At 45.8% G+C, this 25,139-nt stretch overlaps 1 protein-coding gene across 4 annotated transcripts in view; it reads right to left on the minus strand.

Annotated features, from left to right (window-relative positions):
* ANKRD17 (ankyrin repeat domain 17) overlaps positions 1 to 12,749 on the minus strand; it is an 80,916-nt gene extending 68,167 nt beyond the window's left edge. For all 4 annotated transcript variants that reach the window (XM_071744180.1, XM_071744179.1, XM_071744177.1 and 1 more), the window contains exon 1: positions 12,156 to 12,749. In XM_071744180.1, coding sequence (XP_071600281.1) covers positions 12,156 to 12,533 — 378 coding nt within the window. In that variant the 5' untranslated portion in view covers positions 12,534 to 12,749. The remainder of the gene's footprint in view (positions 1 to 12,155) is intronic.
* Positions 12,750 to 25,139: the final 12,390 nt, after the last annotated feature.

A 25,139-nucleotide genomic window follows, 5' to 3' on the forward strand; every position in this document is an offset into this window, starting at 1 on the left:
ACACTAATGGGAGGACTTCTTGTATGTTGGACTCTTTCATCTTAGGGGCTGCAGAGGTATATTGCAAAAATATGCATGCAAAACCCACAGAAATCAAGGAAGCCAATGGCCTTTGAAAACAGATGAGCTACTGAAACTGTTCTGTATTAAAAACAAGCAGTCACCAAAATTATCTTAAAGATAGCACAAGGGGGGGGTAAAGGGGGAAGGTACAAAACCCTGACTTAATTGGGAGACACACTAACACTAACAGGTAAACAACTCAAAATGACACTACAATTATCCACCACCTAATGTACATCTCCTCCTTCTGCTAATACTAGCTTTCAGCTTTGTGTTGGGTCCATTCCTTCCTTTTTTAGAGAGTGATGATACTCCTACCCACATTAATTTTGTTGGACTGAGCCAAGTTCTTCCGATCTGCTCTTAGGAGTAAAAATAGCATTTTTCAAAACCCTCTACGACTAAGTCAGAACTGAATGTTTCCCCAAGCAGACAGCCCTAAGGGTACACACTACTCCAGACAGGCTCACTGCCTTCTGAAACTGCAGCACTATTTACCAGCCCTCCTTGGGAACTACATCCCCAACCTGTGCATATACTTTTCATTGTACCCAGAAATAAAACAAACAGCATCTTCTCTGCTACTTCTCATATCTTTTTTCTCAAAAAAATAAAAATAAAAAAATTTTAAAATCTCCATAGCTGTCAGTATGACTACATTTCCAACATCCTTCAGGTAGGTGCTTTAGTGAAATTCTAATAAAAGAAATCTACTTTCTGTCCCTTAAGCTTTATTATTGGGAGTGAGGGCACAGGGATAATGGGCTTTAACCTGATAAAATCTACCATTTTTAAGACATGCTTTTATTCTTGTTTCTTTCTATTCTGAGCATTTGAAACTCTTCTGTCAAAAACTGCAGTGGAGCATTCACTGAGTTTTACAATCACAAGATGATCCTTATTGCCCATCCTCACCATCACAACACCCTTGTTCCAGCTCTGTAAACCTTCCACAGATAAGGGAACTTCCATAAAGAAACTACTTTTTTTTATTATTATTATTTCTGTAACAACTATGTAACGATTTGACTGTCCAAGAAACACTCAAAAACTAAGCCTTGTCCCAAGATGGAGCTTTCATTTCTGTCCAGCACATTCTTCATTTGGCCTAGGGGAGCTGCAGGGCATTCAAGACCCTCTTGCAACTCTCAGTATTTTCTGTTCATTTAGTTTTACTTATTTCAGTATAAAGCTGGGGAGGATTAAATTCTTTAAGGAGCCTTAGACCTAGGTTTTCCACAGCTCCTGGAGAACCAGTAAACTTGAAAGGTACCTGCACTTAACTACCTTTGAAAGTGTCAAGGTAAACACATGCTGAGCTTTTTACATCAATTTAAAAGACTGCATAAAACTAAATACATTTAAAGACTGACTGTTGCCAACAGACTCAGATGTTTATGGCCTGTCTGGTGAAATAAAGCTGCTGCCTCCCCTCACACCCCTCCTCTGATCTGACAGGGCAGCTTGCATGGGTCCTGTGGGAGCAGGGGACAGGGGCACTCCAGATGCTGACAGAGCCTTCTTCACATTCATATCAGCTCCTCCCAGTAACTCCAGCACCCACACTACATCACCATTTCATACAAGGGTTAGGAAAAAAAGGCCATGACTCCTACAAGGGATAGAACTCAACAAGTAACACCAGGACACTACAGAAAGTGTAAGGACTCACCAACAGCACACACAAGCCCCGAAGAGAAGCAGCTCACAGCACTTTTTCCAGGAACTGGAATCCCTAAGACAAGGGATGTTAAAAGCTACCTCTGCCTAAAGTCAGATTGCAACACTCAAGTCAAGATTCATAAGACAAGAGTCTTAAATTCTATTAGCAGCCTCTTCCTCTTCCACCATCGGTCTCTAAACAGAAGGCAGGTGCACAATATAAAAGTATTTCTGAAATAAGTCTTCATCTATGCCTAAATGAAACTGACACCTGAGAGTTTGACAGTCTAGTCTAATAAGCAAGCAGCTTTCTAGCAGGGAGCAAGAGAAACCCTTCTGATCAGCCAAGAGCCTTCTTCCTCTGTAGGTCCTTGCATCAGCCCTATTATTTGAGGTTTCAATCCTGTACAGCCTAAGCATGGAAAAAAGGAGGAAAGAAAATGCCTTTACTCATCCACAGCACTGCCCAGAAGATGAACTAAACTAGAACATCATTAAAAGCAACTGCCACAAGACAAGTTCCTGAGGTTCTGCCTTCTCATTTGTCAAGTGTCTTTTCTCTCTTACCAGAGGAGCCTCTACAGTTTTGCTGTGGAGGAGCTGCCCAATGCCTTGCATATATATTTTTAAAGCATTTTGCCTCTGCAGGGTAATATCACTGGCAGAATTTGTTGTCAAAGGGTAGCTTTCTATAGGAAAACTTCAAGGTCTCCACTTTAGATAGTTCATGTTAACACAGGGTATGAAAAATCCAATGAAATCAACTCTTTTTAATGTTTCTCAAAATGCATTTCACCCCTCTTCTCCAGCACTAATTTAGTGATGCCAGCTTCAGTTTCTCTCACATTTCCAGAAGATACAACAATTAGCTCACAAACATTTGCCCTTCTCAATTCAACAGCAATAGCCCAAGTTAAGCCCCAGACTAAGTCTAAAGGCTTTCAAGAGTCCAAAATATCTTCAACAGTCTTCAACAGCATAGCCAGACAATAGTCACCACCCTGGCACCTGAGGCTGAGGTTCCCTTACAACCAAACACCTGCACTGCCTTCTGAAGCAGAACCTTTCCCCATCCTCTGGCATTTAAATTAAATCATACACACAGAGCCTCAAGGAATTATTTTCCTATGACAAAAATTAATAAATGCATTAGAGGCTCACAAAAAAGTTTTCAAAAAATTTAAGTACATCCCAGACTGTGTGCACAATGCCTCTGTTACTCCACCAGGTACTCGAGTTATTTCTATTAACAAGTATTCCAATGGTTTGGAAAGATTGCATACTCCACAATACCCATCTCTGGATTACACTGAAAGCCACAACTGAAGAATCTGCCTTTCTTGAAAACATTTTGGGGCTTTTTTGAGAGGGCTGTTTCTGCTCTGTTTTGGGTTTTTTAAATGTAAAAATACATTTTTTAAATGAAGCTCATTGAGAGGACTACAACTAACCTGATTTCAAGTCCAATTCACACAAGGAAGTGCTTAGTTCACACACCTGAAGCACTGCTTCACACACTTCTTCAAACCCAGTGATGTTGGTAGGGTTATGGAAGGCACAGGGACTTTCATATCCAAGAGATCTGCAACCTAAGCCAGGGTTTGGCTGCTGACATCACCCAAGCCATGCTGGGACAGGACAGCAGGCAGCAGCTCCAAAGCACAGGAGGAATGATCCTCTGTATCAATTTCATTCTGACATTTAGAGGATTGTAAGCAGAAGTTGTGTAGAAACACAAGCAGACAGGCTTCAGAAAAGCCCTTTTTCAAAGTTTAGCACATTAAGTTTGCTGCTATATTTATCACTGAGGAGATCCTTTATCAAGCTGATGCTTCACAAAAATACCAGCGTGCTGTTATGCCAACTTTTGCTTCTGCTAGTGACTGAGCTGGACAGGAGGCATATGCTCATCCAGCTAGCAGACTGCTACATTCAAAGTGCTCTTTTTCTTTAAACTAGCTTGGTACCACATTGAGCCCAGTTGTACTTTGGGAATATTTTATGCCACTCAAGTGTACAAAGTGACTCCTTTGCTGCACTGCACCTAAAGGATGCAACAGCAGTGATGGTGACACTCAAAAGTGCAGCAACATTTTAGAAAAACACTGCTTCATTCCTCTTCCTCCCTATCCTTAATACACTGCTTTCAAGAACCTTAGCAAATACCAGAGACAAAAAAAAAAAAGTCAGTGCTGATCTTATCTCAAAGAAGCTTTCAAGTTTTCAAGCTGCATGGAAAAAAAATAAAAAAGAAAGAATAAAAGATTTCTGCATGATTCTGCAGTGCCAGCCACTCTCAAACAAGATCCCAAGAAGTGTCAAGAGGACTGCTTTGCCCCTCAATACAAAAATCCTCACAGATCTGCAGCATTCTTAACAATCTGAGCCCTGAAAGACAAAGCGTTTCCTTGACAGGCATTTAAAGGCACAGCAGCACCCAAAAGGCCCTCCTGCTCCCTGCTCCTGTTCCTGGCTCCTTGCTGTGTCAGCACAAGCTCTTGTGCACTGTGCACTGCCTGACACACTGGATCAAGGAACTGACCAACTCTAAATACATTTCTTCTGCTGCTGAGGTTTTGGGTTTTTTCCAACGAGATCATTTCCCAAGTGGCTGGGAGGAGCAGGAATGCCTTTTTTTTTTTTTTTTTTGGCAGCTGTGTTCTCGCTGCAACTATAAGCCAAATTTCCCTGATTTCAGTGAGATTAGTACCCACGCTGACACAGAGGCTGAGCAAAACCCAGCACTTGAGGAAAAAAAAAAAAACCCTAAGTCACGTCAGGACTCGAGATTTTCAACTTCATTAAAGCACTGTTTGCCATCCTGTGGAAGTGAAAAATCCACACCTGCAGAACAGCATAAAAAAAGCAAATGCTTGGCAAAGCATTTCAGGACAAGGCTGAGCACAAGAGAAGAAATACCTGAAGTTTTGAAATGGTAAAGCTCAGGAGAAGGCAACGTGAGTCACCAGATACCTGCCAGACACTGCTGTACCAGGGACCTCCAGCTCCTCATTAAGGGAAAGTGTTTTGTTCTGTTCTTGTGTGTGGGAAAAACTGGGAGGATAAAAACAACCTTCCTCCTCTTATCTCTGAATCACTCCCTGCCCTTGAGAGGTTTCAGATGTTCCCCTTCTGCTGAGGCTGTAATTCTCAAAACAGTTCCTGCAAAGGAGGACAGATGTACAGGCTTGGAAACAATCATTCCTTATCCAGTGGGGCAAGGGGGCTGAGCTCAAACATGAGGTACCCTCCTCAGCACTAGAAAAGTCATACTACCAGGGGAAGGATGCCTTTAATTTTAACCTAAAAAAATAATAATCCAAACATTTAGCTTTTTGACTGTTTCAGGATGAATTGAGGAGAATAGAGTCCAAAAGCCCAAACTGATACTCTAAATGGCAACATTTCATTATGTTTCTTAGCACTCCAAGATTCTATCTCTGCTGTCCAGCATCTCAACAGCTGCATATTTGGACATGATATCCACCCTTGATGATTAACACCACAAAGACCTAAGATACTGGGGTGAGGAAGGGAGAAAAAACAAAATCAAGGTTTATTTCAGCTCATTTCCTAGAACACACCATTATACTGAGACTTGAGGATTCAGCTAAAATACAGCAGAGGAAAACCACTGCAAATCAAACACCAGTGAATTGACTTGGTCAAAAACTGCTTTGGGTAACACAAACAAAATCACAATAATTGCAACATTCAGCCTAAAAGAAAACCCTGTGAGCACAAACAAGGATATATTAAAGACACACTTGGTTTCATGGCTGATTTTTAGCCTGTTATACAACTGTTACTCAGTGTGAAGACAACAGCTTAGTAATACCCCCACATGGCTTCAGCTCTTCAGATAGTTATGAGTTTAGGACTGCATATGGGGGATGAAAAGTGGCTGGAAAACATCTGGAATAACGAGATAACCTCTCTGAGTACCAATTAATACAAAGCACTGACTGCTCAGTGAAAACACAGTGGAAATGCTGCCCCCTTCATTGGTCAAGCATGTATTTTTTTAAAAATATTTCTGTTGACACTTCACAGTGATTGCACAGAGGTCACCAGAACTCACTCACCAACACAAAACTAACCACATGTTAAAGACCACTTTTTTTTTTCCTCCCAAAGTACATTAGTTAAATGACCTTGTACAAACTATTTGCTAGACCTTCCTCACCCCCACAATTAGTATTGTTTCTCAACACATCCAAAGTTACTGCCATGACACGTGTAAGTCCCACATAGGTACAGAAGCTCTACAGATGCAGCTCATCTTCAAGATGTTTCTTCAACATGGTCACTTAAAATACAGTACAAGAAATACAAAATACATCAAGAAAACAGAAGCACATCATTTCAGGGAAAAAAAAAAAAAAAAAAGCAGGATGCCTAAGGCAGCCACAGACTACCTCAAATGGGCTAAAAAACCAATATAAAGTTTGTGTAATTTTTTTTTAACTTGAAGTTAAAAGGTCTTGTTTCTTTAACCTCAGAAACAAAGCCTTCTTACTTATCTCGGATCTGCAGCACTGATTTTTCAATTCCTAAATCCAATTTCCAAACCAGCTATATCCTAAATAGGCACAAACAGTTTTGTTTCTAAAACACAGATAGAGGAAAAAACCAAACACACATAATCCCATTTGCCTTCAGAGTTGACAGATGAGGAAATTCTCTCAGCTAAATCTGTTCCAGAGAAATGATTCTCTTTAAAGAACTAAATTACCAGCTTTAAATTGGCTCCAGCCTGCTTGCAGGAGTTCTGTTTACATGGACATTTCCAGGAGAAATATCTGAGGAAGTAAACAAATTCACGTGGTGCCACCAACACCCAACCCCACCTTCTGCAGTGGTCATGTTAGGCAGGGGGCTTCTTTTTAAACTCAGATAGTTACTACTCACTTCAATTACATGGAGAAGACAAAAACATTTTCCTTTTCTGAAATATGCATTAAGTCTAAGCAGACACCACTTCCCAGCTGTGCACACCTGGGCTGTGCCATGCACATGAAGACATGACTTTATCTTTGCCTACCCCCTCAGCCACTTCTCAGCACACTCCCCATCTCCCAACCTGCACCTGAATTCTAACTCCCTCAGGTAAGGGGGCATATCCTTGTCATCAGCTGTAGGGTGACACTGGTACTGACTGAAAGGTGGGGCACAGGACAGCAAAGCCAGCCAAATCATCATTCCAAGTTTTCCAGGCTGATCCTGCTGGAACCCAGTCTGAGAAACAATAGGAAAGAGGGGTTAAACATTTTCTGGCTAACGCTTCAGCTGCAGCACATTTCACCATGAGGACACCTGGCTGTAGGATTCACCTTTCAGGATCTCAGGGGACTTTGAGAAGCATCCTTCACATGCTTCCAAGGCCATCTCCAGCGCTGCTCACCTTCCATGGCAGTTCTACCATAGCCCTCAAGCAAGGCCAGATGAAAACCTCACCCCAGCCCCAACCCAGTTAAAGCACTGCCTTAAAGAGCAGGCCTTGTGTTGGGGCTGCCCAACACCCAGGTGGGAACTGCCACTTCTGAACTGTCATTTGGTACTTCCTAGAGAGGGAAAATCAGACCTTGCTTCCAAGGGGTTTCATCATTATTTCTCCATCTGAAAGAAGGAAACAGAACGGCCGAGGCAAAAAGCTGCCGAGGCAGAGAGAAGGAAAAGAACTAGAGGCTAAGGAAGGCAGCAGAGTGGGAGGCTGAGCTGTACATCAGGATGTCACACACTAACGAGGACAGACCCAATTAGCTGCATGCTCAGGCACCACCTGAAGCCCCCAGGAGCTGAAAGCAGTGGCAGTGCAGAGGTGTCAGGCAGCGGCCAAGTGAGACATGGCAGCTCCTCTGCAGCCCTGCTGAATCCAAGGGCCTTATCCCAGGATTCTAATGGAGGCAGCTGGGATTAAAAAAAATAAAATAAAATAAATTCTGTGTGTCAAATCAACCGCTTACTTTAACACTTAAGTTGTTAAAGGCTTTTACAGTTAAAGTATTACAACCTGTGTGGCTGTAACACTCTGGAAATCACAGCAGTAACCCCAGGTTTCAGATTAACACCTCACATCTGAGGCTAAAGCAGTTATGAGCAAATTCTCTGGCATCCAGGTATTTTAGAGGACCACTGGTGTTTTATTGTTTTATTTACTTCATCTTACTGGCTAAGTTCAATTACTAATTCAACTGCAGCTGAAAAAACAGAAATGAACTTTTATTTAGAGCAGCTGTGAGGCCCAAGTGAAAAAAAAAAAAAAAAAAAAAAAAGAAATTCTTAAGGAGCAGCCCAAACATTTCAAAACCATCTTTCATGCAGAGCAGCACTTTCAGCTATGACTCTCATTACTGAGGGTGACGTTTAGGAAAGCCAATTTGCACATCATAGGAGAACCCTGTAACAAACTATACCAGTCAGAAAAAATGAAAGAAAGAACAGGGAAAATCCTCACACAAATCCAAGACTGATCTACCTCTAAACACCACGAGACACATTGCTCAAGGAGAAAACTGAACTTCCAGACTCTTGAAATGGTTATACTAGGAAAAGCAATTATAAACTTCACTGCCAGCAGCAAACATCCTGAAAGAACAAAGACTTGAAATAAGCTTGTAAACAGTTATTATTGTACAATTAACCTTTCTGTGTTTAATAGAAGTCCTAATGTGCTCTGGACAGAGTTTAAGTAGCCATTTGCTACTAAGACTTGCTCACTTTTTTGCACTATTTAACTATTTATTGAAGACAAATGTTTGACAAAACCAGTACAGACAAGAACACTTTCAAGAAGCCTACATTTTTATGGGTTTTTTCCTGAGCCTCTTCAGAGGAGCTGCTTAACCACATTTTCACAAAAAAAACTAACAAACTCACTAACAAAGAAACAAAGCCACCCACAAACTAACACTGAAAGCAAATAATAAAGTTCTCAAACAATAATAATAATCCCAGGCCTCACATTATATATCAGCTTCCATTCAGGTAAACTGCTTCTCCCCCCTTTCTGTTTTTCTGTTTGTTACATGTCCTGAAAATCAAGACAAAGGTTTGACTTGACCCAAGGCTCAACTTTGCCAGGCAGTTTTATCCCTATTTCACATATTTACATACCTCCATGGAGGGTGGAGGCTACCCTGTTCAGAGTCCCACTAAAGAGGAAAAGCTGAAATCCCCATTAGGGATCCAGTGAACAGACTGGCCCAAGAATATCATCATCTTCACCAGTGTCCCTCCTCACTCTCCCAACGCTGATGGAGAAGAGATGCACCTTCACCTCACCCTTAAACATCTGGCATGTCAACTGATTGAGTTTTCCACATGTGTCACTGCACCTCCCCAGTTTTTGCCTGCAGGCAGTGGCACTGCAGTCCTAGCCAGCTCCTTCAGCAGCTCTGGAGACTGCTGGCCCCTCAGGAACCCAAAGAGCTGTGCTGGCTGGACCTGATGGGTCAGGAACTAAGGAGAGCACTGCCAGGAAGCACAGAGGCTGAGGTCCCCCAGCAGGGAGCTGCTACTGGCATTTGTCCCTTACCTGAACATCCCTTCTCCTCTCTACTGAACAGAGCTGCTGGATTTTTCCTGAGCTGATGGCTGGGGCAAAGACAGCTTGCCATTCACAGACAATACTGGATCACATTACTTACAGCATCGGGGGTCTGGGGCAGCAGCACTTTGCTGCAATTGCCACAGGCAACCTTGGAGGTTGCCAGGAACACTGCAGGAAGAGCTCATCGAGTCACTGGAATGAAATTTCAGTCCAGCTTCTCCCAAAGCCCAATCCAGTGCCCATGCTGCCATGCTGAGAGCTGAGTTCAGAAACAGGCAGATGAAAACATCTGATCAGAACATTTTATTCCATTCCATCACCTCAGCAACTACTGCACCAAACAACATCTTTTCACTCATGGGGTTTTTGTCTATCTGTCAGGTCTCTGATTGTAACTCCTTTGACTTGTTGCTACTGTACTCCTGGTTTTTAGAAGCTGTTTCTTTAGTAGTCACATCTAGAAGTACTTTGCTACAGAGATTAGAGAAGTCTTAATGTATTAAGCATGAGAAGGGCAAAAAATAGCCTAAGACAAACTGTCTTAAGTTTACAAAGATGATGAACTGAGTGGTTGAGAGGGAACACCATCTTATGCAGTGTTTCCACAATAGTTTCCATTTATAGCAAAACCATAAAGTCAGATTCCTTTGTATTTTTCATTTTATGTGCCTTTCAGACTGCCACTGGTCAGAAGACCACAATCCAAGCACTGAAAGCCAGACGAGCTATGCACACCTAGGGAAGTCTGAACTAAAAAAAAACAAATTTAAAACCCCAAACCAATAAAAATCAAGCAGCAAAAACACAAAGCCTTGTGTTGTTTTTTTTCTTTTAAGCTTTTAAAGCTGAAATTAAACATCAGGTTGCTTTCAGAAAAGGAAAACTCCCTTTGGCTGAGAACACTCAAAACACATTTCCTTCCCAGGAGCTGCTGGCAACCACTTTGAAGTCAGACCCTCTGCTCCATTAATCAGGCCATCCTCATGCTCACATTCCTAAAAACTGTGATTTCAGCTGTGTGAGTTCAAACTAAGCTGCATCGCTCCAAGTCAGGGCAGAAAGGCTAGAACAGGTTTTTTTGCAAGCAATCTGAATGATCAAGGCAAATAATTATTATAAATGAAGCTGACACGTGCCAAAATGTATGGACGTAATAAACTTAATATTCAATCCCAGACCACCCAGCCTGAGAAAGCCTTCACTTACTATGAAAATAAGATGAAAACATCGGGGAAGTTTCCAGATGCCAAAACCTCCTTGCCAGCTATTGGTCTCTACAACACATCATGCTGCCAAAAAAAAAAGCCAAGTGTTCTTCTGCTGCCTCACAACAGTTTAACATCCACTTGCTTTTTTCTCTCTCTGCAGGTCTCAAAGCAAACCCAAGAGGTACCTATGGCTATGCAGGGCACGGTGTGCAAGCAAAGCCTCACTCCCCCAGGACTGCACACACTCCTTGGTTGCTCCTGCCAAGCAGTAAATTCATCTGCTCATGATTTTCCCAGTAAGTCTCCCAGGAGCCCTGCTGAAGGCTGCTGTCACACAGGACCAGTCCCAGTGCTCAACCATCAACAGATGCACCTGCCAAGTCACCACACACCACCACACCAAAGCCCCACAGACTGTTCCAGGGTCAGCACATCACCTCGGCTGCCCAGCTCACAAGTTTTACACCTCAAAACCTTCCACCTACCTGATGATACTTCCCTAAAAATAAACACTTCTAGGAACAAAATGCCAGGCATAACTTAATTGAGACACATTCCTCGGGTGCAATTTATCTCACAGAAGTTGGGTAAAGTGCTTTTTGTATCAGCTTCCACAGAAACAAAACACAGAGTGCTTAACAGGGAAAAACCTATCACCATCTTAGCCCAGCCCTTCCTTAAACCTATCACTCTTCCTTCCCTTTCTTCCTGCTCGTTTTAATTCTGACACAAAAGCAGATATACCACTTAAAAGATAAACTACTGCTCAGAAACGGAGTTCACAGAAAAGCTTACACACTTGACGTGGACTTTTTTTTGAGAACGCTGTCGAAAAATAAAATAAAAAAAAAAAGCAGAAGAGAACACTCAGCTTAGAAGCTGTGAGCACTGAGACCACCCAGCGGAGCAGCTCTGTGTCTGTGCATACCAGGACGGGGCTCCCTGTCCTGCCCGGCCTTTCCAGCCGTACCTACCTGGGAACACCTCACAGCAGAGGGGAGGGAACTCGGGAGCCTCCCGGGCTCCTCTCAACCTGACATGGAGTCGGTGGGTCAGGGAAGGTGTCGGCCCGGAGCCCAGAGGCCGGGGCCCTGCGGCAGCCTCTGCTGTGGCCGCCGGTTCGGGCCCTGCTCCTCAAGGCCCCGGGGAGCCCTCAGCCCCGCTCCCAGCCAGCCCCGTTCCCCCCGGGAGGAGCTGGGACAGCCGATCCTGGAGGTGCCGTTCAACCGGGCACACGGGGTTCGGGCCCAACCGCCACAGCCTCGGCCCGGGGCTGCCGGCACCACCACCACCACCCCCCTCCCGTTTTCCCGGCTCCGATCCGGATTGCACGTGTTGACACAACACCGGGGCCGCCTCGCCCCGCTCGGCACCACCCGCACCTGCCCGGCACCGCGGACCGAACCCGCCGACCCCCAGCCCAGCCCCCCGGGGCCGGGTGCTGCAGAGGGGGGGGGTGGCTGCCGCCAGGCCCGGTCAAGCCCCGGGGCCCGAGGTGCCGGTCCGGCCCGGCCACGAGGCGCCCGGCTCGCCCGGCACGGTGCTGCCCCCTTCCTGCGGGGCCCCGGCGGGAGCGGGGCGGGATTATGAAACCGGAGCAGTAGGGCAACCCCCGCCGCCACCGGGGCCTTCCCCCCCTCCCCGTCCCGTCCCGTCCCGTCCCCCCGTACCTCAGAGACCTCCTCTTCTTCCTCTTCCTCCTCGTCCTCTTCTTCCTCCTCGTCCTCCTCCTCCTCGCTGCCGTTGTTGCTGCTCTCGCTGCCGCCGCCGCCGCTCTCGCTGCTGCTGGCCGCCCGGCCCGCCCGCCCGCTCCGCTTCGCCTTGCCCGGCGCCGCCTTCTTCTTCAGCAGCAGATCGCACACCCGCACCAGCCCCCGCGGGGCCGCCGCCGCCGCTCCTCCTTCTCCTCCTTCCCCTCCTCCGGTACCGGCGCCGCCGTTCAGCCCCTCCGGGGGCCCGGGCCCCGCTGTGGCGCTCCCGGCCTCGCCGCCCTCACCGCCTCCCTCCGCCGTCACCGCCGCCGCCGCCTCGCTGTCCGCCTTCTCCATGGCCGCCGATCCGCCCGCGCCCGGTGCGGAGGGAAGCGGAGGAGGAGGAGGCACCCGGGGCCGCCGCTGTCTCGGTCACCTCTACCGCCGGCGCCGCGACACCTCTCGCGATATCTGTGGCCGCCGCCGTTCGCCGCCGCCGTTCGCCGCCGCCGTTCGCCTCGCGACGCTCCCGCCGCCGCCTCGCGCCCCCCTCGCGCCCCCTCCCGCCTCGCTCGGGCTCGGCCGCGCGCCCCCGCCCCGCCCCTCCCCGCCGCCCGCTCCGCTCCGCCGCGGATCCCTCCTGGCGGCGACCCCCGCCGTGCCCCGCGCGTCACCGCACACGCGACGGAAGCGGCCTCCGCGTCATCCCCCGCCGCCGCGCCCCTCTCCTCAGCTCACCTCAGCGCCCCGCCCCGCGACCCCGCGGGAATGGCGGCTCCGGCCCCGGGGAAACGGCGAGGGGAGGCGGCGGGGAGAGCAGAGGAGAGAAGAGCAGAGGGCGGTGCGGCGGGGCCAGGCCAGGCCGCTGGGGTGGCGGTTGCCCGCCTCACCTCGTCAGACGCCGCGCGGTAAGCGGGGCCCGCGTCGCGCACCGGGCTGTCCGGAACGGCTCGGCACGTGCGGGCCGCGCTGTGCCCGCGTCCCCGCGTCCCCCTGCCCCTGTGTCCGTCCCTCCGTCTGCGGGAGCGGGGGCAGCAGGAGCTGAACCTCCTCAGGAAATGGCGAACGCAGGGCCCAGGCCTCGGCCGGCGCCGCCGGTGCGGGTTTCACGGACAGGCCGCGTGCAGTGCGTGCTCCCCGGGCACCGCCCGCCCCCCCAGCACTGCTTCAATAGAAAGCTGGTGGAGTGTTCCCAAAAAAAGCAGAAAACGTCAAAATGCCTGTGTCCGTTTGAGCACAAGCTTTACATGTACCCATTAACTGACACCAAAGGCCATTTCCCCCCGCAGGACCCCGGAGTTTCATCCCCAACACTGACTTCAGGCATTGATACTCAGCTCTTGGTTCGGGTGGGTTGGGTTGGGTTGGGTTTGACACAAGCCGTCACCTTCATGAATGCAGGTGGGGTCTGGCAGTAACAGGAGCCTGTGGCAGTTAAACAGAGGCAGTTGATACCTCAAGGGCCATCAGGCCCAACCCTTATGACCTTATTGGTTATGGGATGTCTCAGCACCCCGTTGAGCTGGATACATCCCCAGTAAAGGAATGGGCTTTTCGGTTTTGGTTGGGGTTTTTTTTGTTTTTTTTTTTTTTCCCCCCCAGACCTGATGGAAATCATCAGGGGAAATGCTTGTGCTGGTACCTCAGGGGAAAGGGTGTTTCAAACCAGTGGTGTCTGTTCCACTCATAGCTTAAAGGAATGCAAAGAGCTTGTTACTTGATTACTCTTTAAGTGTTGTCTTTTGTCTTGGATTCTGTTGGAAAGAGCCTGCAGCCCCTCTGCCGTGCAACATTGCCTGTAAAAAGAGCTAATGCCCATCCTGGGAACAAGCCTACACAGTGTCCCACGCAGGTCCCCATGTCCCTGACATCCCATCCAACCCCTCCTCTGCCTCTGTGCTGAACAAAAGGGCTGCAGGAGTGGGAGCAGCACCCCTCAGTTCCAGGGCTGTCACTGCACTTCTTCACCTCTCATCTTCAGGTACAAGGCCTAAACTGAACCACACATTTATAAACACCTCTGGCTGGTGTCATACAGAGGAACAAACAGTGTTCCACCTCCCCAGCTTACTGCTTCCTGGTGTGTCTGCACAGAAAGCTGAAGGTGCTGCAAGACCTGTGACAGCAGATCCATGAGAACAATGATTTTGTCCTCTCCTGTCCCATACATTGATTTCCACTGATCTACAGTGAAATAAAAGCACAAAATGGAGCCAGCAGGCAGAAAACAGAATTATAAGTGGGTGTGGGTAACCTCAGCCTCCCCACCCGAGCTCCCCGGTGGAAATGCTGTCAGTTTTTCTGCTGGCAGAGCCTGCTCTCCATGCTTTGGTCCCAGAGGCAACTGAGCCCTCTACACAAAACAGGCCTCAGGTGTCTCGGGCTGTCCCCCAGGCTGTCTGAAGGCTCCAGCCTCCCCTGCTGGGGTGAGGAGGGGCACTGCAGGGCTGGATGGTGCCCTTTGAGCTGCCCTGCAGGTCCCTTGCTGCAGGTTGGGAGGTGGCAGCTGGGGGTCAGGCCCTGCTGGAGCTGGTTGCTCAGTTGTGGTGCAGAGCTGGGGTTTAATCCCCACCCTCAGCAGCTGCACAGTTTCAGGTGCCCATGTCAGCTGTGAGGCAGGGGAAGGGTCCCAGGGGGGTTTGTTGGTGATGAAAGCAACCCTACTTTTTATCACTGGTTTTATCCTGAGCCCTGTGTCAGAGGGGGTGGTTACAAACCCCTCTTGCCAGCACAGCCCCTCAGGCTGTTTGCTCAGGTGTTTGCAGTGGTGACCTCTGCTCTGATCAGAGTTCCTCCCTCTCCTCTCCCCCCCTCTCCTCTCCCAGCCAGTCCTTTGCCTCCAGTGTTCAGCACATGCACTTGATCCCTGCTCCCACTCTTCCTAGCTGGATGGGGTCTTTGCTGAGTGCAGCTGCAATAAAAGCTCTTGTGTTCCTCAGAGCACTTTGGGGCAGATTCACTGGGTTCTGAGCCTTGGTTTTGTCTGGGCAAACACTGCTAACCAGTCCTCACCTCAGGCAGGCAGGAAACATCCCCAGCTTGCACAACACACCTTTATCTTTTAGAAACCCAAAATAAAATGTGAATAATCCTCATGGGTTTCTAATGAAAGAGTAAATGATTGAGATAATTTCTTTGGTGTCCTGGTTCCCACGGGGGTGTGTAACCCAAAAGTGTTTCTCTTCAGAGGGCTCCAAGGCATGGGGTTACTTAGCCATGGGAAGTCAGCACAGCCCTACCTAACAAACACTTCTCCTTGTCTGAGGCTGGGAGGTTGGCTAACTTTGGTTCTCTTGTAGCCTAAAGCTGCAGGGAATCTTGAGAAGAATAATGAGTTCCCTTCCAGTTATTGATCAAACACTCAACATGAACAGTGGGAAACCCTGGGGTTTGAATCCAGTGAATACTTTGAGGGACTTTTGCCTCCACCTGCCCTGCTCTTACCTCTGCACCTTCTCCCTCCTGTGTCAGCTAAATCAGAGTGCTCTGAGCCCGTGGCACCAGCTGTCCCAAACCCATGCAGTTCAGAAGGTTATTTCTCTGGGGTTTTTTCACCCTAGGAGCTCCCCAGTGACAATTAGAACTTCTGAAATTATCAGTTGAGAGATGGAAAGAAAAAAGGGTAGAATAAGGTATCTCCTTCACCATGTGCAAAGATGAAGTAATTTGAGTTTTCAGCTTCAATAACTTGCTGGAAATGCACTGAAATGGCACCTCTGAATCACTGCATTATTGGATACCTTCATTAATTCAACTGAGATGCACAGAGTTTTGCAGCTGTTGCAGCTTCTATATGTGCTGCAATGTTTTTATTCACACCATTCTGGGAATTGTGGGCCTGAAATTATTACATTCCTTCCCCACACCTGCCAGAAGGACTGATTTGTACTCCTGGTGCACAGTGGTATCTCAAAAAAAAAAAAAAAAAAAAAAAAAAAAAAAGACCCATTTGAAATTAAAGAGAAGATAAACTAAAATTAGACCATTATGAATTATTTTAAAAATTATGAATAATTATTTAAAATAATTCTGTTGAGGTTGTTCAGCAATTATACAGCTACTGCTGATTGAGTCAAAAGGAGAAAGCAGGAAAAGTGCAGAAATGTCCCTGCTCTCAGAGGGGTTCTGTGGCACATAGTTTAAGACTTGTCTGAAACACTCAGTTTTAGTAACAGTAAATTACACATGGAAAAGAATGATTAAAACTTGTTTTTATTCAGTGTTGGGATTTACTCTAAATTCCATTGTTTAAATACCTGTATTTCTCCATCACAGCAGTTTTCCTGAGCATCTCACCTGGCCTGGCCTCATGACTGAAGAAGGTACAGACAGTGCAGACAGCTCCAGAGCTGAACAAGAGCATTCCCCAGGGATGATGAGCTAACAGATGGCCTGAAGTGTCAAGGTAGAAAGATGTTTATTCCACAATATCTTTAGTACTTTGGGAGTCTGTATCTTATTTAAGAAGTGGCTTAAGTACTTGGAATCCTAAAACTTACCAGTGCTTTGTGAGACTTGCATTTTTACATGCAGAGAGGGTTTTTGAAGGTAAATTTCAGGTTCCTGATTTGCTTCACATACTTCAAAATGTTTGCCCTCTGAGTACAAAAAAAAGTACCATGGAAGGTTGAGGCAGAGAGCATCTGGATGATAGCCTGGATTTCTTTCTGATTCTTTTCAAGTGCTGTGGAATACAAAAATAAAATAAAAGCAAGACAAGTTGTAAGATAAAGAGAAGCTTTTTTGTGTTGTATGTGTAATGGATCTGTAATCCAAAGTGGTGACTGAGACACCTTCACAAGCCCAAAAACCACCTGTATTTGAACAGGAAAGTTCACTTGTCAAGTAATGTCTTGGGGTTTGGGTTGTTTTTTTTCTTTCTGTCATCTAATGGTAGCATCCACTGTGGGCTACAGAAGAATGAGCTAGAAGGTTAAACATTTCTTACAGTTTGTGTTTTGCTTGAGCTCTGCCAGTTCATAACGATAATTTCTATAGTAACCACTTTTTAAGTAAACAATTGATTAGTTCTGAAATTAGTCCTTGAAATTGCTTCCCTTTGTACAGCTCAGGAGCCCTTAGTGCAAGCAGCCTTCCACTGGCATGCAGAACAACAAGGCTCCAGCTCTTGTTTTTCTACCTTCATATGAAGTGTGCCCAGAAAAATATTTATCCTACAAGGCTGGTTTATCTCTGGACAAGGAAGGGGGTGAGAATCTGTGTAAAACTTCCTAAAGATCTTGGTTTCAGAGAAGGCAATGTGAGGAATTCCTGAGCTATCTCAAGAAGGTTTGTAAAGTGGAAGAAAAACATTTTTTGCAGAATTCAAATGACAACTAGAAAAACTGTCTAGAAGCCTTCAACTGTCTGAACTGATCTAACACATCCAACCCACACATCCAACCCCCCCAAGCCAATGGTTTTCCAACCAGAACCTCCCCAGCCTCACTCCCTGCATGCTGTTCTGCTGACTGCTAATGCCATTTGCCATTTTGTCTTTGCTTCAGTGCATTTCTTTTCAGCAGTTATATTCTGCTGATTCCTGACCTCCTGTTCCAGGGGGAAGTCAGGATACAGTTTTTCTAAAAAAAAGGGAAGATCAATCTTTCTGTTGTTTCAGTTTGACACAGCAGATGGAGCTACAAGCTGGCAATCCATCTTCAGCTGCACTGGTCAGAACCCAGGGCCATGAATGACAAATTCTTACTCTTCCCAACATTCTGGAAATTAAATTTTACTAAAGCTTTTGAGTCTTAGACATAAATGTCCTAAAAATATTTCTTCTTTTCCCCATTCAATAGTAAATATATAAAGTGATTTTTTTTTCCTATTTAATTCCAGCAGGCTAAACAGGGATTTTTTTTCTAGTAGAGACATTGACTTTACTGCAGCTAATGACAAAGTTAAGTGCTGCCTTGAGTAGCTTGGTGTCCCTGAATGAGTGTGCTTTCCAGCAAGCATTTCACCATGCTGTCTGGGTGAATTTTCATTTTCTCTTTCAAGAAGATGAATCAGTTACAGTTCTCACTGGGCAAGTACCAGAGGACATTACCTGAAAAGATGGCTGCAGGAAGTCAGAATACATGTGGACCTATAGATGTCTGGTGGGTGGGTGCTGAAATCACCTTGAAACTGAAATTTTGTTCTCGTTTATGGGTTCTGATGCAGAGGCTCAGCCTTCTTTTTCTCAGCACTGAGGTCCGTGGCTCCCCTGTGCAGGAGTTCTCTTGGCAGTAGGTGGCATGGTGCTCCTGCCTGAGGGCCGGGGAAAGGCTGCATGCTGACCCAGAGTAGCTCTTAAAAAATGCACAAAGGGGCTTCCTCTCCAGAGCTCTCTTTCAGGAAAGGATTATGCTTGAACATCAGGTTTAGAATAACCCCAGCACACCCTGAGCTAGGCCTGCTTTTTCCTGCCACACTTCTGCCCTCTGCACTTAGGCCAGAGCTGCTCCCAGGCTGTGCTTCTCCCACAGCCCATTGCAGCAGCACCAGTCTGCACCTGCAGTCTTGACTGGGTTGCATGGCCACAAGCAGGAGGTAATTAAACCCCTGTTAATTCTTCTCTGGGTGACATGGACATTTCCTGCTCTTCTGCCAACCAGACTAAAAATGTGTGTGTGGTCTGGGGTGAAATAACTTCTTTAGAATACTGTAGAGAGTGCCTCAAGTCCATATGGAAAGACCCAAACTGCAATATCTGTCTTCATTTTTATAAACCAAACCTCTACTTCCCAAACCCAAGGCCTGGTAAGAGCTGTTGCATGAAGCACAGCATCCCACTGGTAACTGCACCTGCTTCTGGAAAATAAAAGGGGTTTGTGCTGTTCATTCTAACCTTGCTGGGTTCTCAAATAGCTCCTCAGGCAGTATCACTGCCCAACAGACTGGAGTCACTGGTTTTATCATTTACATCTGTCTTTACCCAACTTACAGTGCAGTTAAATGCTAAAAGGAGGAAGGGAGTACTTGATTTTTCTTCCAAAAGTAGGAGCAGATAGATTGCCTGCTTGAGAAGCAGGAATCAAATACAGCAATCTTTTTCTTTGGGGAAAAAAACCCAAAAACAAAACTACATAGAAATTCCTTGGCAAGCCCAGCTTAAATTTCACCTTCTCCACACATTAATTTTTCATTCCAGTGCTACATTGTTCTGTACTGAGTTTTATGACCAGCTTGATCATAAAGTTTTCCTTTGGTGGGTGGCAAGATAAAATGACATAAGTACTCATCAGTCAGACTCCTTATGACTGGCAGGATAAATTCAACACTCAGACTTGTATTTGCAGCTTGGAAGATGTGGAGGGGGTGGAGGCTTATGTGTCTGAGAGTGTCCAGAGGACTGATAGTTGAATCTGCACATTCCTAGAAGCCTGAAGAGAAAAAACAACCACACTCTAAGGCTAAGTTTCTCAAACAGCCAGTCCTGGTCTCTGAGAAGAGACACCAAGGTCAGGCATAGTGGCTGGACTCTGTCACTCCTGCTTGGAGGACTGTGCATCCTGCTGGTTCTAGGGCAGCAGTGGTGTAATTTGGTGCTTTGTTTTGAATGTTTATTGTGTAGAGGTCAGGGTTAGCAGATTAGCAGCAGTTTGTGATTTGAAAGGTGTGAACATTTTACACATTCACTCTTTTTTGAACTGCTTTGGTGGCAGATCACAAAACACCATCCCTGGGACAACAAATGCGTTCAGAAGGGTAATTTCCTGTGGATTCAGTGCTGCCCTACCTCAGGCTCCTGTTGGGAGTTTTCCTGTTGGTTTTGGTAGAACCAAAGATGTGCTGGTGACAGTTTTCATCAAGCAACCATTAGGACATAAAGTCTACCTATTTATTACAGTTTTCACATAAAATGTCAAGTAGTTGAATCGGAAAGATTTCACTGGAAACATCAGAGCTCTGCTAAACTTTCATGAAATCCAAAGTTATATTTCCTATAGAACCAGACTGGCTTTAACAAACCTGCAGGGAGTCAGGAATCTGGCAGCCTTAGGCACCCCTGGCAGGGAGAACACTTACTCAGACAGAGAGAGGAAGGAGCTGCACCATATAAACCAGGTAATATGTCTGGGTGGCTGAGAACAGGGACAAGGACACCTCCTCTGTTACTGTGAGGGACACAGGGCAGGATTCTCTGTAAATCAAGCACCTCCTCTTGGTTAGATGACACACACCCTTCCCTCCATGGCTGCGTTGACTGGATCTGCAGTGACCTGAAGTGGGAGGCTCCTTGCAGTGGGAGTAGCTCTAATGCCCGTTTTGTAGCCAATTGTTTCCAGCACTTGGAGTCATGGAGAAAAGTCAGGAATCTAAATTCGGTTAAAAATGCAGGAGCCAGGGAAGGGCAATTCTAAAATCATTCTTATAATTTATCTTCACAGGTTATTATTGAGACCAACAGATAGAATATGCTTGCCTGGCAATGCTGTGTTGGAATAAAGGGCATTTGAACAGAAAGCAGATGTCAAGGACTCAGCATGGGGTTGAAGGGCAGGGCAGAGGAATGGCCTAGCGACTGTGGCCACTGGCCAATTGATCCAAAAGACAACACTAAAAGCTTTGTGGGCAAAGAGTTTGTTAATTTTTCTTTTCATGACTTGAGAAGGACTCTCTGGCTAGCATTCAGATTAAAAAAATCATGAACCAACAGCAGTTCAAACTTTGCAAAGCCACAGATCTACCTGCTGCCTCTTTTTAATTCCTTTGACTGTCTGGGACTGATGTTTTCATTATTTATTTTTGAGACCTGCATGAACCATATGGAGCTCTGCTAAGCTTAATCACATTTCTTGGTGTCAGCTGAAATTTTTCTCATTCTTTGAAGGCACTGAGGAACCTGTCTTGTAAAATCAGGTCTGCTGAAGGCTCTCAAATTAGGTACCCCAAATCACTCATCTCTTTGGAAAATCTGAGTTTACAAGCACTACTCTGAAGAAAAAAAAACCCAAAGTAGGTAACAACACAAGCAATGTTTTCTCAGTTTCATACTATGCTTTAGTCACTTCCTTAGCATTGGGAGTCCCAGGTTTCCCTGCTCCATGCTGTGCTGTAACAAATACAGGTAAGGGAGAACATAGGATGGAAACTGGCAGTGGGCAGACAACATTTTGTTGCTGCTGCTGCTAATTGAATTCTCTTCTAAGAGGTCATTATATTCCTACCCATGCCTGTCACTGGGTAGTATCACTGCCAGTTTGAGTCACATTTAAGGTAGTACTGGACCTGGAGCTACAAGCAAGGGATCACCTAATAAATCACAGAATCATAGGTTTAGGTTGGAAGACACCTCCAAGATCATCCAGTCCAACCCTTGACCAACACCATAACCTGGTGTCTGTTTAAATGCTGCTTGAAGAGCTTTTAGCTGCTAAACACAACTGATTTTCTCAGACAGGTAAGTACATATGCTCAGGTTTCACTAATTGAACTTTGCTTCTGAGGCGAAGACAAAAATGTTGAAATATTTCACTGTCTTTTCTGGATTTCACCTGTGGGGACAGAGAGCATTTAATTTACAGAGCCTTGAAATTCATTGTAGCAGAATCATATGCAGATGATCTGTTATGTCAGTGAGTAAATGACCATGCTGCCTTTCAGAAAGTCTGAACCTGCCTGCTTTGAAAGAATGGAACAGGCTCAGTCCCAGCTGGAGCAGCCCTGCTTGGCAGGCTGCAGGGCTCTGCACCCCATTTCTTCATCTTGACATCTCTGCTTCAGAGTTCCCTGCTGGGATGTCAGGAGGTGAGTCCTCCCTCTAGCCACAGACTGGCTTTGTGGAAACTGAAAACCTGGGTTCTGACAGGAGGTTGAAAGGAGCAGGACTTCTGAACACAGCAGTGCTTGGCCTTTGTCAGTACCTCCAGGACTGAGAGGATTCTTCCCTACACATTTATCTCTTTTGCATTGTAAACATTCCTCCTCTTGGCTCTATAAACTACTGTCCTCCTGTTAAGGTACCAATTCAGGCCATGATTCTTAGCTAAAGAACTTCTGAAGGCAGTAGTATTTGAGGTGAAAAATAACTTTCCAGTTTTAAAAGTTGTGAGAGCTTCAGCTTCAAAAATTGCTTACCCAGAAATAGAGAAAAGAGTGAGAACAGGATCACTCTTTTTCTTCTTAATGCTTTAACATTTACAGGTTGTCTCAAATAGAGAAACCAGTGTCTTCCCAAGAAACAAACCAACAGAAAAGAAATCCAGAGGCCCTGACAGAAAAACCAGCAAAGTCAGAGAACAGTTAAAGCAGTAAAGCAGAACCTGTTTCTATGGAGATGGACATGAAAGGGAAAATATTTATCACCTCTGCAGTTCTTAGGCCAGACTGGGAAAACTGTAGGTTTACAATGAAACTAAATGAAAAAGAGGATAAAATAAGAGTGTCAGCAGTTCCAAGGGGCAAAGGCTGTCAGTGATGCTGTAATATCTGGGTGTGTCAACTGCAGAACAGGAGAGTCTGGGGAAAAACTCAGAAGTTTTCCAGAAGTCCTGAAGCACCACCAGACAAAAAGCAATTTTTTTGAACTTCTGAAGTACTTGAAGTGGAGAGCAGAATCCTGAGCTCATTCTCAACATGCTGTTCTTCTGAATTTATCACATACACCTGCTCACTCTTACAAAAGGGTTAGTAGCCAGGTTCTCTGTAGATTCAAGGTTGCAGATAAATGCCTTAAAGGAACTCAAAACAAAACAACCTCCAAACATTTCCTTCTGTTCCTCAAGAGTTTTCAGTCTCTCATTCTAAACCTCAACTATGTCAAGCCTAGGAAAGAAATATTAACAATCTCCTGCCAAACAAAAGCTTTCAGCTTTGGCTCTCAACTGAACTGTGCTCACTGAAAGCTTTTGCTACACTGCCCAAGATCATCAGGGTACAGTTGTCTGCACTTGCATTTTTCCAGGCACAGTGCCACCAACAATTTCTTAGAGCTCAAATGCCATTTATTAGCTATCAGAAACAAAACAGCCACAACAGAGACAGACTGGAAGGATACAGAGGCTGTTGGTGAGGATTTCCAGAGAACTTTGAGCAGATTTGTGAGAATCATTAGAAAGACATGAAGTAGGTCACAGCTAAACATAAGTAGAACAGATTTAACAGCAGTTTATCAAACATGAAAAATACATCAAGACTGGTAGGAAATAAAGAGAGTTTAAACAAAATCCGTGTTGTGTGCCTCTGGAAAAGCCCCACACTAATGAAATGGAGACAGTTCCATATATATCATCTGTGACAGTGGTTTTTAAATGGCACCTTAAAGAAGAGGGGAAGCAGCCACTGAGAGTGTGAGGCTCTGTGGAGATACATCAGCAGGATACAAACCAGAAAAAATAGCTGGACCAGAACACTCAGAAGAAGAGAGGCTGCAGAGCTCAGGCAGCAGCATGGAAACTGGAAACTGAATGCCAAAATGTTTCTAGGGCACAAGTGAACGTGCTGGATTCCAAAGGCCTCCCGAAAATTATGTAAGAGGAAGAAAAAAGATCTCCCCTGACAGTTGGATCATGAAACAAACATCAGTCACACCACCACAACAATTTGAATTCCAGATATCAAAGAAAATCAATAACAAAAATCCTGAAGCAAAGGGTTCTTCCTGATAAGGACTTGATGAGCTGAGTAGTGCTGCACCAAAGATAATTCTTGGCTACATCTACTCTGTAATTAGATGTGCACTTCACTTGGACCAGAAGTCACTCTGATGGGGTTTTTGAGGGAACTTACATCCAGAAATGGGTAAAATGAGCAGGCCAATTCCTCATCTGCTTTGCACGTTACCTACTTGTATTGACAGAAACAAAACCCCATGGAAAGATGGAAAAAAAGAGACTAATTCCAGGAAGTCAGAGGACTTGCCAGCTGAGAGCCCTCACAAAACATTGAGGGCTGGATATTTGGGTGGATTAAAGCACTTGAATGCATTCTAGAGGAGTCAGTAGGAGCTGCATACAATCAGTGAGGAATTGCTTCAGAAGGCAAAGCCCTTCTTGTGCTTGCTGCCAAAGGATGAGGGTGGCAACTGTTACTTGACAGGTGAACAGCTGCACCACCAGGCTGTGGGTTTCATGGGACAGATTGGTAGGGCTGGTGGCATGTCCTAGGGATCAACTGTACAGGATGTGGAACACAAGACAGGCAGTAAGGTTCAATACCAGGATGTGGGCTGATCACCCCAGATGAAGGGGTTGGTGTCAGAACTGGGTGTGTGCCCAGGAGCTATGTCCTGTCATGGAATGCTGTAGCTACACCTTAGCAGGGCTCTGCCTGTTCTGCTACAGTGATCAAATCCTTTCCATGCTCATGGCTGCTCATCAGATCACCTTTTTGCTCATGTTGTATCCAGGAGTTCAAATAAAAGGCATGTATCTCGTGGAGATATTTGACATGTTTTGCATTGGAGCCAAACCTCAGTGGTAAGAACAGCAAACATAATGCACCAGAGCAAGGAAAGATTGCTACCTGACCATGTGTCCAGAACTACAGATATTTGTTTAGAACTATGCTGATAATTACACTTATTTTTTAAATGAGCTACTGGCCAATAGAAAACAATAACAACAACAACAGGAAAACCAGCTAAGCCACATCTCTGTAGGCACAGGACTGGGCAGAGGAGATGGTGACACTTTTTCCAGTGCCATCTCACCTCCACCTGTAGAGAGAGGAGAACTGGCATTCTTCTTGCTGGTTTGATTCCATCTGCTTTGGCAGAAGGCTGCTTTTCAGTTTAAGTCTTTGGCTGCCCTCCTTCACATTATCACCAGATACAGACCAAGCCAAAGCAAAACAAAGAGCAAAACCACCTCCCAAAACAAACTGTGGTTACTGGCAGTAATTGTGGTCCTGGCACTTCTGTGTCTCAAGATTTAGTTTATGTCTCAGTCCATTCACACAAACAAAGAGGAAGCAGCAGTAAATAAAATGGAGAGCCACAAAAAGAGAGGGTTACTAATAATCTTTGTTTTTTGA

This window comes from Heliangelus exortis, chromosome 4 (genome assembly GCF_036169615.1).
Source record: "Heliangelus exortis chromosome 4, bHelExo1.hap1, whole genome shotgun sequence".
NCBI classification, from domain to species: Eukaryota; Metazoa; Chordata; class Aves; order Apodiformes; family Trochilidae; genus Heliangelus; species Heliangelus exortis.